Below are 11,862 nucleotides of genomic sequence, written 5' to 3'. Positions count from 1 at the left end.
AAACAAATGATGGAGATAAAATTTACCCCGACAACTTTTCACCAAGTCAGTATTTCGTATCAAAGCGCTATTGCTCGTATGAGAATTCAGGCTAACCGTCCTAGGGCTGGTTTCAACACCGATCAAGCTTAATCACGATTGGTCAATTCTAAATAGCAAACGCGATTGGTCAATCAACGCCGATTAAGTTAACCGAGGCGTTAATGAAACTAGTCCCTAATGAACGTGTTGAGTGAAGCTTTGATTAGAGTAGGGGCATGTTGAAGCATGCGACGCGACAAACCTCTTGACTCTCACTGAACATAGACAGAGAGGGAGATGTAGAAAGATATAACGTCCAACTGCACACACGACTCATCATGTTATCCCTTCCACCATAGGGCAGAAAGGTATGTAGTGAAAGTATGTGAGCGATTGCGTGGTGATTGGTGATCAGTTGTGATTTTCTGTCGTCGCATGTTATTGATCGATTTCTCGCTCGTGTGTATTTATTGTCGTTGGTCGGTAAACGACAAGCGTCGCTCATCCGAGGTATGTGCGAAGGCGGGATATCGACCGGCCGTGTAATCGTTGCAAGGACGATCTCGGTGAAGCATTAGGCCTGTTCTTTTTGATTGAACTTTTGCCAGTTCATCAATAGGTCTGTTTTTTGTTCCTGCACTTCTGTTCACAGTGCAATAAGTAAGTTGAAGTGAAATGATGTTCGTTTATTTCATTTCAGCTTATTGCACCGATTCAGAGTACAGCAATAAAAACCAGACCTTTCTTCTTCTTCTTTCTTGCTGGAAGAAAAGAAAGAAAGATGAACTAGTACAAAAGTTCAGCCAAAAAAAGCAGACCTATTGATGATTTGCAATTCGACCGCGGCACTTGCAGCAGTAAGTAATCCTCACTTTAATACCTCTCGACTCTTGCTTTTCTCTCCTTCAGTTGTTTCTCGCGCCTCTCCGCGTTGGCTTCGCGTTTCGCTCGGAGCAATTCGGAAGTGTCTCTACGTGATTGCATCGGCGCGTGACGTGGCGCATGAGTGCAGTGAGCTTTGCTCGGGAGTGATGTAATAAAACTTTGTAATTCCATGTGGCTCGCGACCAGAGGATTAATTGTGTATCTTGAAACGAGTGAAAATGATAAAAGTGAATAAATTTATTAGGTATTGATCAATAAAATTTTAAATATTTTAGTGTGTTCACTGTTATAATTTTCGCATAATTTCGAGATACATTATCAATCCACAGGCATGTCTTACAGCACTTGCTACACTATCTCTCCATGAGATTTTTTCGAAATGATTTCCTGTTATGTTTCTCTCGATGTATCGCGAGTGTGATTTTATTGTGATTCTTTTGGAATCCTCTATCTGCGTTTACTGTGAGATAAAAGAAAATCAAATAAATGTATAATGCCTATCAAAGCTAATAAAAGAAAATTCCCGCAAATTGGTTTCACGAATATTAGTTGACTCAATGTAGTTAACTAACGTTCGATTATCTGTTCTTTTCTGATTTTGGTTATAACGAAAGAGAATTGTCTATTAATATTCGAAAAGAAAATAATTGTTAATATTTGAAAAGAAAACGAAGAATTATGATATTATGATATTATCCTTCAAATTCTGTGTACATTGTAATATACAACAAATTTTAAGACGTAAAAATTATTTAATTCTATCGACATCATATAAGATCAGATGTACATAGTAATGTTTATGTTGGAAAAATAGTCATAATGTTGAAAAAGTTAATTGTTTAGTATGAATTATTTATTAATTAAAGTGCTCTGAATTGAATTTAAAAAAATTTTTTTTAACGTGGTTTTAATAAAATCAGGTTTGAAGGAATCAATCAATTGCCATTTACACTAATAAAGTCTATTTTTCACAAAATATACCTTTGAGATTATTATTTTGTTTTTGTTTATTTATTTATTTATTTTAAAAAAGAAACATCGATAAATATTTTTTTTGCATTGTAAAATTTTCACGTCGAATAATCCACAGTATGTCAATAAATTGATAGTAAATTTGATCAGAAATTGTTAGCAAATTAGTCAACATATTTATCTTGTATGCATATTTATCTTGTATTTTGACAGAGTTTGACATAATCTGACAGTGTATTGGCGGTAGAAATCTATCCGCCGAACGAGTGGAATATATTGGACACAGATTGCGTTCTGCATATATGCGTCTTGCCGTCAATATATGTTAATTATGCAGCAAGTATATCGATATTTATTTTTCTTGCCAATCTATCGTATTTTGTTGACAAACTTTCTGCATTTTGACAACAATGTTGCATTCTTTATAAATGAATTAATGAATTAAATATTTCGTACTTAAAGTGAAGTAGACATATGTTTAAAGTTTGGTGAAACAGAAAATTTCAGTCTATAAAAAGTATAAAGAATAGTTGGTTAGAACATCTATCATGGAATATATCGAAATGAATTCCGGTCGGAATTATTCCGTTTTCACTAGAAAACACAATAGAAATCTAGAGAATAATAGATACCCTTAAATTTGTACATACTTACATATTATGAAATTATTTAGAATGGATTGCGGTCGGAATTATTCCATTTTTCCTAGAAAACAATAGAAATCTGGAGAATAATTGAATAATTCTAATTGGAAATCATTCCGAATGAATTTCAGTACATACCCTTATGCCAGATCCTACATCAAATTTTGTAATTTTTCTGCTGCACACAACATTTTTCATCTCGTTTTCAATGGATGAAAGTGCGACCGACCAATTGTTGCTAGATCAAAAATTTATAAATGCTATACGAATCTTAAAGAAATATTGCTAATAATTATGATAAGAATCTTTGATGTTAAATTCCAATTCTAACGAATTATACGTTTCAATTAGCCGATTGATGCAAAAGTTTAAAGTTCAATAGTTATCAGAGAGTAATGGCCCTTTGTACCTTACATTTCTATTCCTTCAACTCTTTGTCACATATTATTTAAAATTTAAAAAATCATATAGCACATATGTGTACATAAAGCACTTAATTCAGGCTCATGGAGAATTAGCGTCTTACGACTTTTGATTGTGTTGCGCTTATTTGTTCATATTTGTGTATATAACGTAAAAGTTAAAAATAATTACATTTTACGATAAAATTAATTAAATAACAACGTTTAATATTCTCAGTTTAATTTGCATTCTTAATTTGCATACTTTTTTCCCTATATTCGTTAATTTCACTCGAATTTTTAATTTTTGTGTCAAGATTTTGATAAAAGCGAGGATCTTCGTGAAGTTTTGAACATCCGCGCCACGAAAGGCATGCAACGCCACCGTTAGATGCACGTTGCGCGATGCATTTTAGTTTAGGATTTCAGCCGCTAGGCGGTCATCACCTTATACTTTATAGCGAATATTCAGCTAAATAATTATAAAAATTATGTTAAAACGATTCCAATAATCAATATATACCACAGTTATAATTTAGAATTCATTGCTGATTTTAATCTTAAAGATTTTGGGGACCGAAGTTGAGTTGAGAGAATGCGTCTGTTAATATGACATTTCTCGTAAGCACTCGGGTATGATGCAATTCGTATATAAGACCGAACCGTAGAGACCATTCTCGGGTAGTCTGATGCTTCTCAGGAAAACTACGAACGCATATATGCGGCCTCTCTCTTCGCTTTATACGATGTCTCTGTTCAGCATCATATGTCTCCAGTACTCACGTTCAGTTCGAAAACCACGTGCGTACAGGTTTAAAACCACAAAAAAAAATCGGGTCGGTATTGCTTGTTTGTGTCACTAAAGAAATGAACTGAGGAAGCGAAGATCGACTATCTATTTTGCAAAAAATTTCAAAATTCTATTCTTTTAACGTTCAATTCAAAGATGATAGTTTTATAATCATATTTTTTTGTAAAAAGTTTTACGATTTTTTTTTAATATAAATATTTATGCGTTTTTTATGTGACACAAATCACGGGTATATTATTTTAAATGATAAAAAAATAATAACGAATAGTTGAAGACTTTTGTAATTTAGTATAACCAAAACAATAAAATCAATAAGAAAAATTCACAGACAATTTAGAGTCAACGTGGAAATTCAAAATTCGCATTAATAATTAATTAAATCATCCATATAATGTAATCAATCATAATACAATGTTTTCGAATGTTTCGGTCTTATTTTGGGACCACCCTCAACGGTGGTGAAAAATAAATCTTGAATATTATTAAGCATTTGCAGTCAATTTGTGAGAGAATCTGTGCTTCCACATCCAAAACAACATATGTAAGCATATGTAAACATATGTAAACAATATGACCTATCACTTGATTGAGTGAAGATCTCCTCTGTGTTTAATTAATAAGGAATATCTATATCAAGTAATAGATTTTAATAAATTGCGATGATATAAGTACCAAATTTTATTATTTGAGCTTACTTCCGTTGTTTAGCAGAGACACAAAATTTAATAATCGTTAATACAATTACACATTTAAATAAAATTCATCGATAAATTTTGACAGGTTAACATACAATAAATTATGTCTTAACTCATTTATTATTAAATTATGTCTTAACGACATTAAACGATGTAATGACAAAAATATATGTTCCTAACTGTGATGGAAAAAATCTAATAAGTCAAATTATTGTTTATGAGTTTGTCTAAAATGTTCGCATATGCGATAATCTAGACTTCAGTGTCTTTTTTTTAATTTAAACAGTTCTTCTGGATTTTGATAAAAAGCAAAAAAATCAAGCGTTTATAAAAATTTTCATCCAGCACATCTGCGTTATCCCAATCAAATTCATGACTGTAATGCAATCTGTGATCAGTAATAAGATTTAGAGGATGTGTTCCATCATATGTATTCTTTTATTCTGATTGTGTTCTTTTATTCTGATTATTTTTTTTAAATTTCTACGTATTTGACCTACATGAGATGCATCACAGTCCTTACATTCGATTTTGTATACAACATTCTTTTTTTCCATCTATGGAAGAGGATCTTTGTGTATTATAAATCTTAATAAATCTAAACCTTAATAAATCTATTAAATTTATTAATATTAAAGAACGAAATTTTGTGATTTATTCTATTAACAATGTTTCTGAATTTGTTAAAAAAAAACCTTAGAGTATGAAACCATTTTATATTGTTTCTTTCATTTTTTTTGTCTTGTTCTGCATCTGGAATGTCTTATTTAACAATAAATTAATCCTATTATATTCTTAAAAATAAAATCTAACGGAAAGTCATTTTGATATAAGATGTTAACGATAAAAATTAAATTTTTGATGTTAATGATACAAATTAAAATTGAATTAAATTAAAGTTGATTCTTAATTTTCTGTGAATTTTTCCTTATTAATTTTATTATTTTGGTTATATTAAATTACAAGGGTCTTTAGTTTTTAGAACTCAATTCAACTATTTGTTATTGTTTTTTTATCATTTAGAATATACCGACTGAAACTATAATGCGTCACACTAATAATTCGTTTTTTTAATTTATTCTCATAGTTTATATTGTGTTGGTTTATATTGTGTTAAAATAATTTTGAAAAATTGGATTAAATACCGCAGATTATTTGACAACGTTCAACTCAAATCAAATTCGTTAAATTTTATATATGACATCACATTTGAAGAATGTTAATAAATTTCACATTAATTAAATCAAAGTAGATCAATTACACAATTTAATAGATCAAAAAAATTGTTTGCAAAAAAATTACTAAAATTAGAACTTAATGACGCCTTTAAATCAAGGATTTTTGTTCAAAATAGGATTTTTTTTATAGAATCTTGTACGCACAATCACCCATAACTTATCTCCGATTTTATGTAATAAATTTTTTCAACAAACCAATTGATTGTTAAAAGAATTTAAAAGAAAAAAATACAAAATAATCGGCAAAATGATAAAATTAAAAAATGATAAGGATACATTCCTAAACAATAATATTCAGGGAATACAATATTTTTGGAATTTTGAAATAATAATAGTAACGATAAGAGAGAAACTGACATGTCAAACCTTTTAACTTATACTTTATATAAAGCTTCAAGGATAATGAAATTTGTATAAAATCATCATGACAATCATCCGTTTTTATCTTTAACAAATTTAAGAAAGAAATGGTTTACAAATCTGTCTTCAATTACAATTCTAAGCAAGTTCAATGCTTACTACAATTAGGTGAAAATTTTTCTCTTCCTATAATACAAAAAAGAAAAAGAAAGTGTTTGAATTCATTAAAAACTGGGAAAATAGTGTACATAAATTACAGATTCCATTTCAAAAACCTTTTAGGAATAGTGGTCCTCATAATTAACAACTTATTTTCCTTTCCATATTCATGTTTTAATAAACAAGTAAATAATAATACTCAAAAAGTTGAAGAATCAAACGCGACAATTTTTAAACAACAATCAAAATTTGATTATCACGAAAGCAGATAATATCAGCAGATAATATCAGTAGCTCTCAACAAAGATATATACATTTAAAAAATGAATGAAATATTAAGTGATGAAAACTTATGTCAGGATTTTGAAAGACCCGATTAAAAAAATGATTAGTAGTCTCAAAAGTTTGATTACAAGATGGAAAAATCTAAAATATATTACAAAAGATTTTTATAAAAAATTCAGATGCAATGATGGCACGTTACTCTATGCCTATGGTCTTCCCAAGGTATACACTGTTAAATCTAGTGTCAAATTTAACCTAACGTGAATCGCTACTGCTGCTACTAAATATGTCGTTATTTTTTACCAAAACAATAGTTAAATTTGATACTATATTGTGTCAATTTACACTATATAGTGTTAAATTGACACTGTATAATGTCAAATATAACTATTGTTTTAGATTTAATAAATATATAGTTGATGCCATTCAGAATCATTATTTCATCAATAGGCAATCCGTTTTATGCATATCCGTTTTAGCTACATGTCATAAACAAATTATTAGTAAAGTTACCAAAAAGTTTAGTCACATAAATAACAGTTTTGAATTGGTTAAAAAATTATATATACATTGACAAAGACTATAGTCTAATTTATGAACATTCCTAGAATTAGTGATTCAATCTATTTCAAAAAGATGGAACTTCATCTTAGAGATTGCACAATTCCGGAAGATGAATTTCTAGAATGGTTAGAATGATTTTAGAGTTTATTTTAAATTTGAAAATTGATATTTTTTGAATTTTATAACAATGGGATCCCTATGAGCTCACCTCTGTCACTTGTATTGGCGGATTTAGTGATACAAAACTTACAGAGTGAGTTAAATATCTTTGACTTTCATTCCATTTTATTATAAATATGTGAACAATATCGTTATGGCGGTTCCATCTAAACATATTTATAATATTTTACATACTTTCAATAATTTTCATCTAAGGTTATAATTCACTCTTGAAATAAGGGGAGATAGCATAAATTTCTTGGATTCATCAAAACGATTAAAAAGAATGTCTTATAGTTTGATCAAAAACCTACTTATTCGGGGAGAATTTAAAATTTTTGGTCTCAATATCCCATTTCACAAAAAAGAGGTAATATCTGGCTTGTTTGAGCATTTCTACTTTCGCATCTGGAATTCCATAGAAAGAATTTTTTATTAATATCTTACATCAAAATGATTTTTCGTTAGATTTTATTTTAAAAACATAAGAAAAAGGATTAATTTATTGTTAAACAAAATATTCCAGTTGCAGCACAAAAAAGAATGAAAGAAATAATATAAAATGGTTCATACCCTATAAAGTTTTTTAAACAAATTCAGAAACATTGTTAATGGATAGATCACAATTTCGTTCTTTAATATTAAATAAATTTAATAGATTTATTAAGGTACATAAAGATCCTCTTCTACAGATGGAAAAAAAATGTTGTATACAAAATCGAATATAAGGACTGTGATGCATTTTATGTAGGTCAAATACGTAGAAATTTAAAAACCAGAAAGAATACAATATGATAGAACACATCTTCTAAATTTTATCACTGATCACAGATTGCATTACGGTCATGAATTTGATTGGGACAATGCAGGTGTACTGGATGTCGAAAATTTTTATTATAAACGTTTGATTTCTGAAATGCTTTTTATCAAAGTCCAGAAGAACTGTTTAAATTAAAAAAAAAAAACAAAGTCTAGATCATCGCATATGCGAACATTTTAGACAAACTCATAAAATACAATAATTTGACTTATTAGTTTTTTTCCATCACAGTTAGGAATATATATTTTTGTCATTATATCATTTAATGTCGACGAGTTAAGACATAATTTACTGTATGTTAACCTGTCAAAATTTATCGACGAATTTTATTTAAATGTGTAATTGTATTAACGATTAAATTTTGTATTTCTGCTAAACAACGGAGGTAAGCTCAAATAATAAAATTTGGTTACTTATCATTGCAATTCATTAAAATGTATTATATTATTTGATATAAATATTCCTTATGGAATTAAACATAGAGAAGACTTTCACTCAATCAAGTGATGTTAGTAATTTTACAAGCACAACTTCCACAAAACAATACATGACACACACAAACTGATTGCGAATGCTTAATAATATTCAAGATTTATGAAGATTTATTTTTCACCGCTGAGAATGATCCCAAAATAGGATCGAAACGTTCGGAAACATTGTATTATAATTGATTACATTATATGGATGTTTAATTAATTATTAATGCATTTGAATTTTGTACGCACCAATTATCGCGTTGATTTTTAATTGTTCGTGAATTTTTTCTTATTAATTTTATTATATTGTTTTAATTAAAAAAAAAACAAAATTTTATTTATATTTGTAATATCTGTATAAATTTAATTTAAATATAAATTGAATATGCGAATGCAAGCAAACCGACACGTAATCTCTAAGGCTTCTCATACTTTCAAACTCGTCCGTGGAACGTATTTCTTAAAATGGCAAACATCCGTGATCTATTTAGTTAATAAATTTGAAAAAACAGACAGATACATTTACATTTATTATTTATTTATATAAATTTGCTCCTACTTTTTAAATTTATATTGAATGAAATTTTCTAAAACTATTTCTCAAATATATAATGAGATAAATTCGTATAATAAATCAAACTAACCAAGACTCCTTGTAAATCAAAGAATAGGAAAGGATATGGGCAGTAGGAGTCAAGTACAGAGAGACGTGCAAATAATATATCTATGATGTGTGAAATTTCTTTCACTAAAACACGCTTACATGTTTCGGCTCACTTTTGAGCCTTTCTCAGAGACAACAACTATATAAAAACTGTGAATAAAAATTATCCTGTCATAGTGAGCTCCCTCATGATAAATTAGTTCTCCATATTCTATTTTACGATATTTTCTAATTTCTTTTCTTTTTTTCTTTTCCTTTTTTTTCATTCTTTTTGGTTTTAATTCCGACATTTAAATTCTCGATAGAGGAGTTCATCATAACAGGATAATTTTTATTCATAGTTTTTATATATGTTAGTTTATGTTGTCTCTGAGGAAGCGAAGTTGTCTTCTGCGCTTTACTCCTACTACCTGTATTTTTTCCAATTCTATAATGAGATATATGTGTGAAGAATGTGCTGTATTTCCTGTTTTTATTGATGACAGCTTTAACGTCGGCACGAATTATTTTTAGGCGTAAAGAATTCGATAATTATAATTGAAATTTCGAAATTTAATTCTAATTCTTACTATCGTTGAAAATCCAATTTTATACACATACGAAGTCGTGGCGCGTGTACGCAAGCTTGTACTGCTACGTAAACTAATGAAGTGTAATTCAATAATTTATAAATTCTGAAAATTATTGCGTCTAAAAACCAGCTTATAACCCAATGGTTCATCGACTTGTAAAATTACTAGTCGTATTTTTTTAAGAGTACTTTTTTTTGAGATGTAAAATTTCTGATCATTAATTAAAATTTCATATTTATCAAATTAAATCATAAAATTAAATGTATATTTGCATTATACAATTATTATGTTATTATTAATAAAACATATTATGTTATTATTAATAAAAATGATGTTCCAGATATTTTATCTTATTAAATATAATATATTTAACGCATAAAAAATTATGCTCCCTCTTTTCGTCTTTAGATCATCTTTTTTTTTTTAAATTATACATAGTACTTTTTTTTTTATTCAGGTATACAATGGTAACCCTAATCACGATCCATTTTTGAAAATCTTTGCTCTAAAGCATGGCGTTGCTTTCTTTTTGAAAAAACGTGATAATGTCCCTTTTTATTAATAGATTCTCTTTATAAGATCTTTATAATCTTAATTTAGATCTTTATAATCTTGATTTAAGTTACTTTTTACCATTTTTTAGAATTTCTAAGAATTAGAAAAGAATAAAGAGTAAATCGACATTAAAGGGTGCGTTTCGAATTACGTATGAAGTGCATGAGGTATCATTTTATCTTTCTTTATTCTTCGATAAATAACAAGAACAAATGACGTATATCACGTTTGTTTTGTGCATAATTCGGAATGCACTCATAATTAATCTATTAGTATAAATAGATATGAAAACGTTATTTGGCGAGTTTTTCTTCTTTACATATCACGTGATCAAAACGTGAACGTCAAATCAACAGAAATCAGGAAACACTCGAGATTAGAATATGTCAGACTGTATATGGCTATACTTAGAAAAAAATTTTATTGATATTGTTATTCTAATCAAATTTTTGGTTAGGACAAAAAGGTTGAAGTTGGTCACATATCAACAAATTCATCATTTTTTCTGAGTGTAATTCGAAACTTGATTGTGACCACAACACGAGACTCAGGCACACAAGAAAACTGAAGGCAGTAAGACATAAGCAGTAAGGAAATCAATATGTTGGTAGCTCCTTATGTTGTATGGACTTACGGACTCTACTGTGATTAATCAATTCGTTTACTGTTTACGTTTTATTGCTTAATTTTTTTTGTGTGCCATGGCCCTCATAATTATGTTTACACGGTCACTCTTATTCCGATTTAAATCCGTAGTTAGAAATTAATCAATCACAATCATTCCATTCTTCAGAGGAACAGCTGATTGTTCAGATTGGTCAGTTTCATAACTTAAATCCTCCGATTAAGGGTGCCATATAAATATGAGGTTTATCAGTATGTATACGTAGAGGGAGAGGGGAGAGGGAGGGGGGAAACGAGAGAGGACCACGAGACGGAGGTATCCTGGGCAAGTTACCGATAATTTCTGTGCATTCTGGCAAACAAGCATGGCGCGCTTAGGTATACGTAATGTTCGAGAATATACAGTTAGTTGAGAATATACAGTCATTGTTTTCTCACGATTGTAGGAAACGAGATCGTTCTTAAAAACGTCATTCAATCATAAAGTTATTGCAACGGCAATAATAACGACGAGAGAGAGAGAGAGAGAGAGAGAGAGAGAGAGAGAGAGAGAGAGAGAGACTGATTGGTGAATATCTCATCTTGACTTGCGAGTTATCATTATCATTATCGTTGATCCCCGAAAGAGAAAAGAGGATTCACGGTGATATTCATGGAGCGGAAGGATACAAACAAAAATTCGGAAGTGGATACTAACGAAGATACAGAGGAAGATACAACAATCACGAGCGAGCGGGGCACGCTGGAAGTATTTGATTCTCTCGAGGATTCGGTTACGTCGTTAGAGATGGAACAGTCGGAGACCGGTCGGAGAACGAGTATCTTCAAATTCTATTCGTACAAGAATGTAGGTGAGTGTGACTATATTATATATAATTGTGCGATGCGCAGAGAGCGATAAACTGAATTCGTGTTGATAAACATTTAGGTATTCGATTTAAATACCACATTGACGAT

At 29.5% G+C, this 11,862-nt stretch overlaps 1 protein-coding gene across 1 annotated transcript in view; it reads left to right on the top strand.

The window, feature by feature from the left end:
- Positions 1-427: 427 nt before the first annotated feature.
- LOC108687587 (glycerol kinase) overlaps positions 428-11,862 on the top strand; it is a 53,444-nt gene continuing 42,009 nt past the window's right edge. The window contains exons 1-3 of the mRNA XM_018193437.1: positions 428-640; positions 722-878; positions 11,532-11,756. Of these exons, the coding sequence (XP_018048926.1) occupies positions 11,558-11,756 (199 nt within the window). The 5' untranslated portion in view covers positions 428-640; positions 722-878; positions 11,532-11,557. The remainder of the gene's footprint in view (positions 641-721; positions 879-11,531; positions 11,757-11,862) is intronic.

Source organism: Atta colombica, unplaced genomic scaffold, assembly GCF_001594045.1.
Source record: "Atta colombica isolate Treedump-2 unplaced genomic scaffold, Acol1.0 scaffold21, whole genome shotgun sequence".
NCBI lineage: Eukaryota > Metazoa > Arthropoda > Insecta > Hymenoptera > Formicidae > Atta > Atta colombica.
The sequence above is the reverse complement of the archived record's forward strand: the minus strand, read 5'-3'. Positions and strand labels throughout refer to the sequence as shown.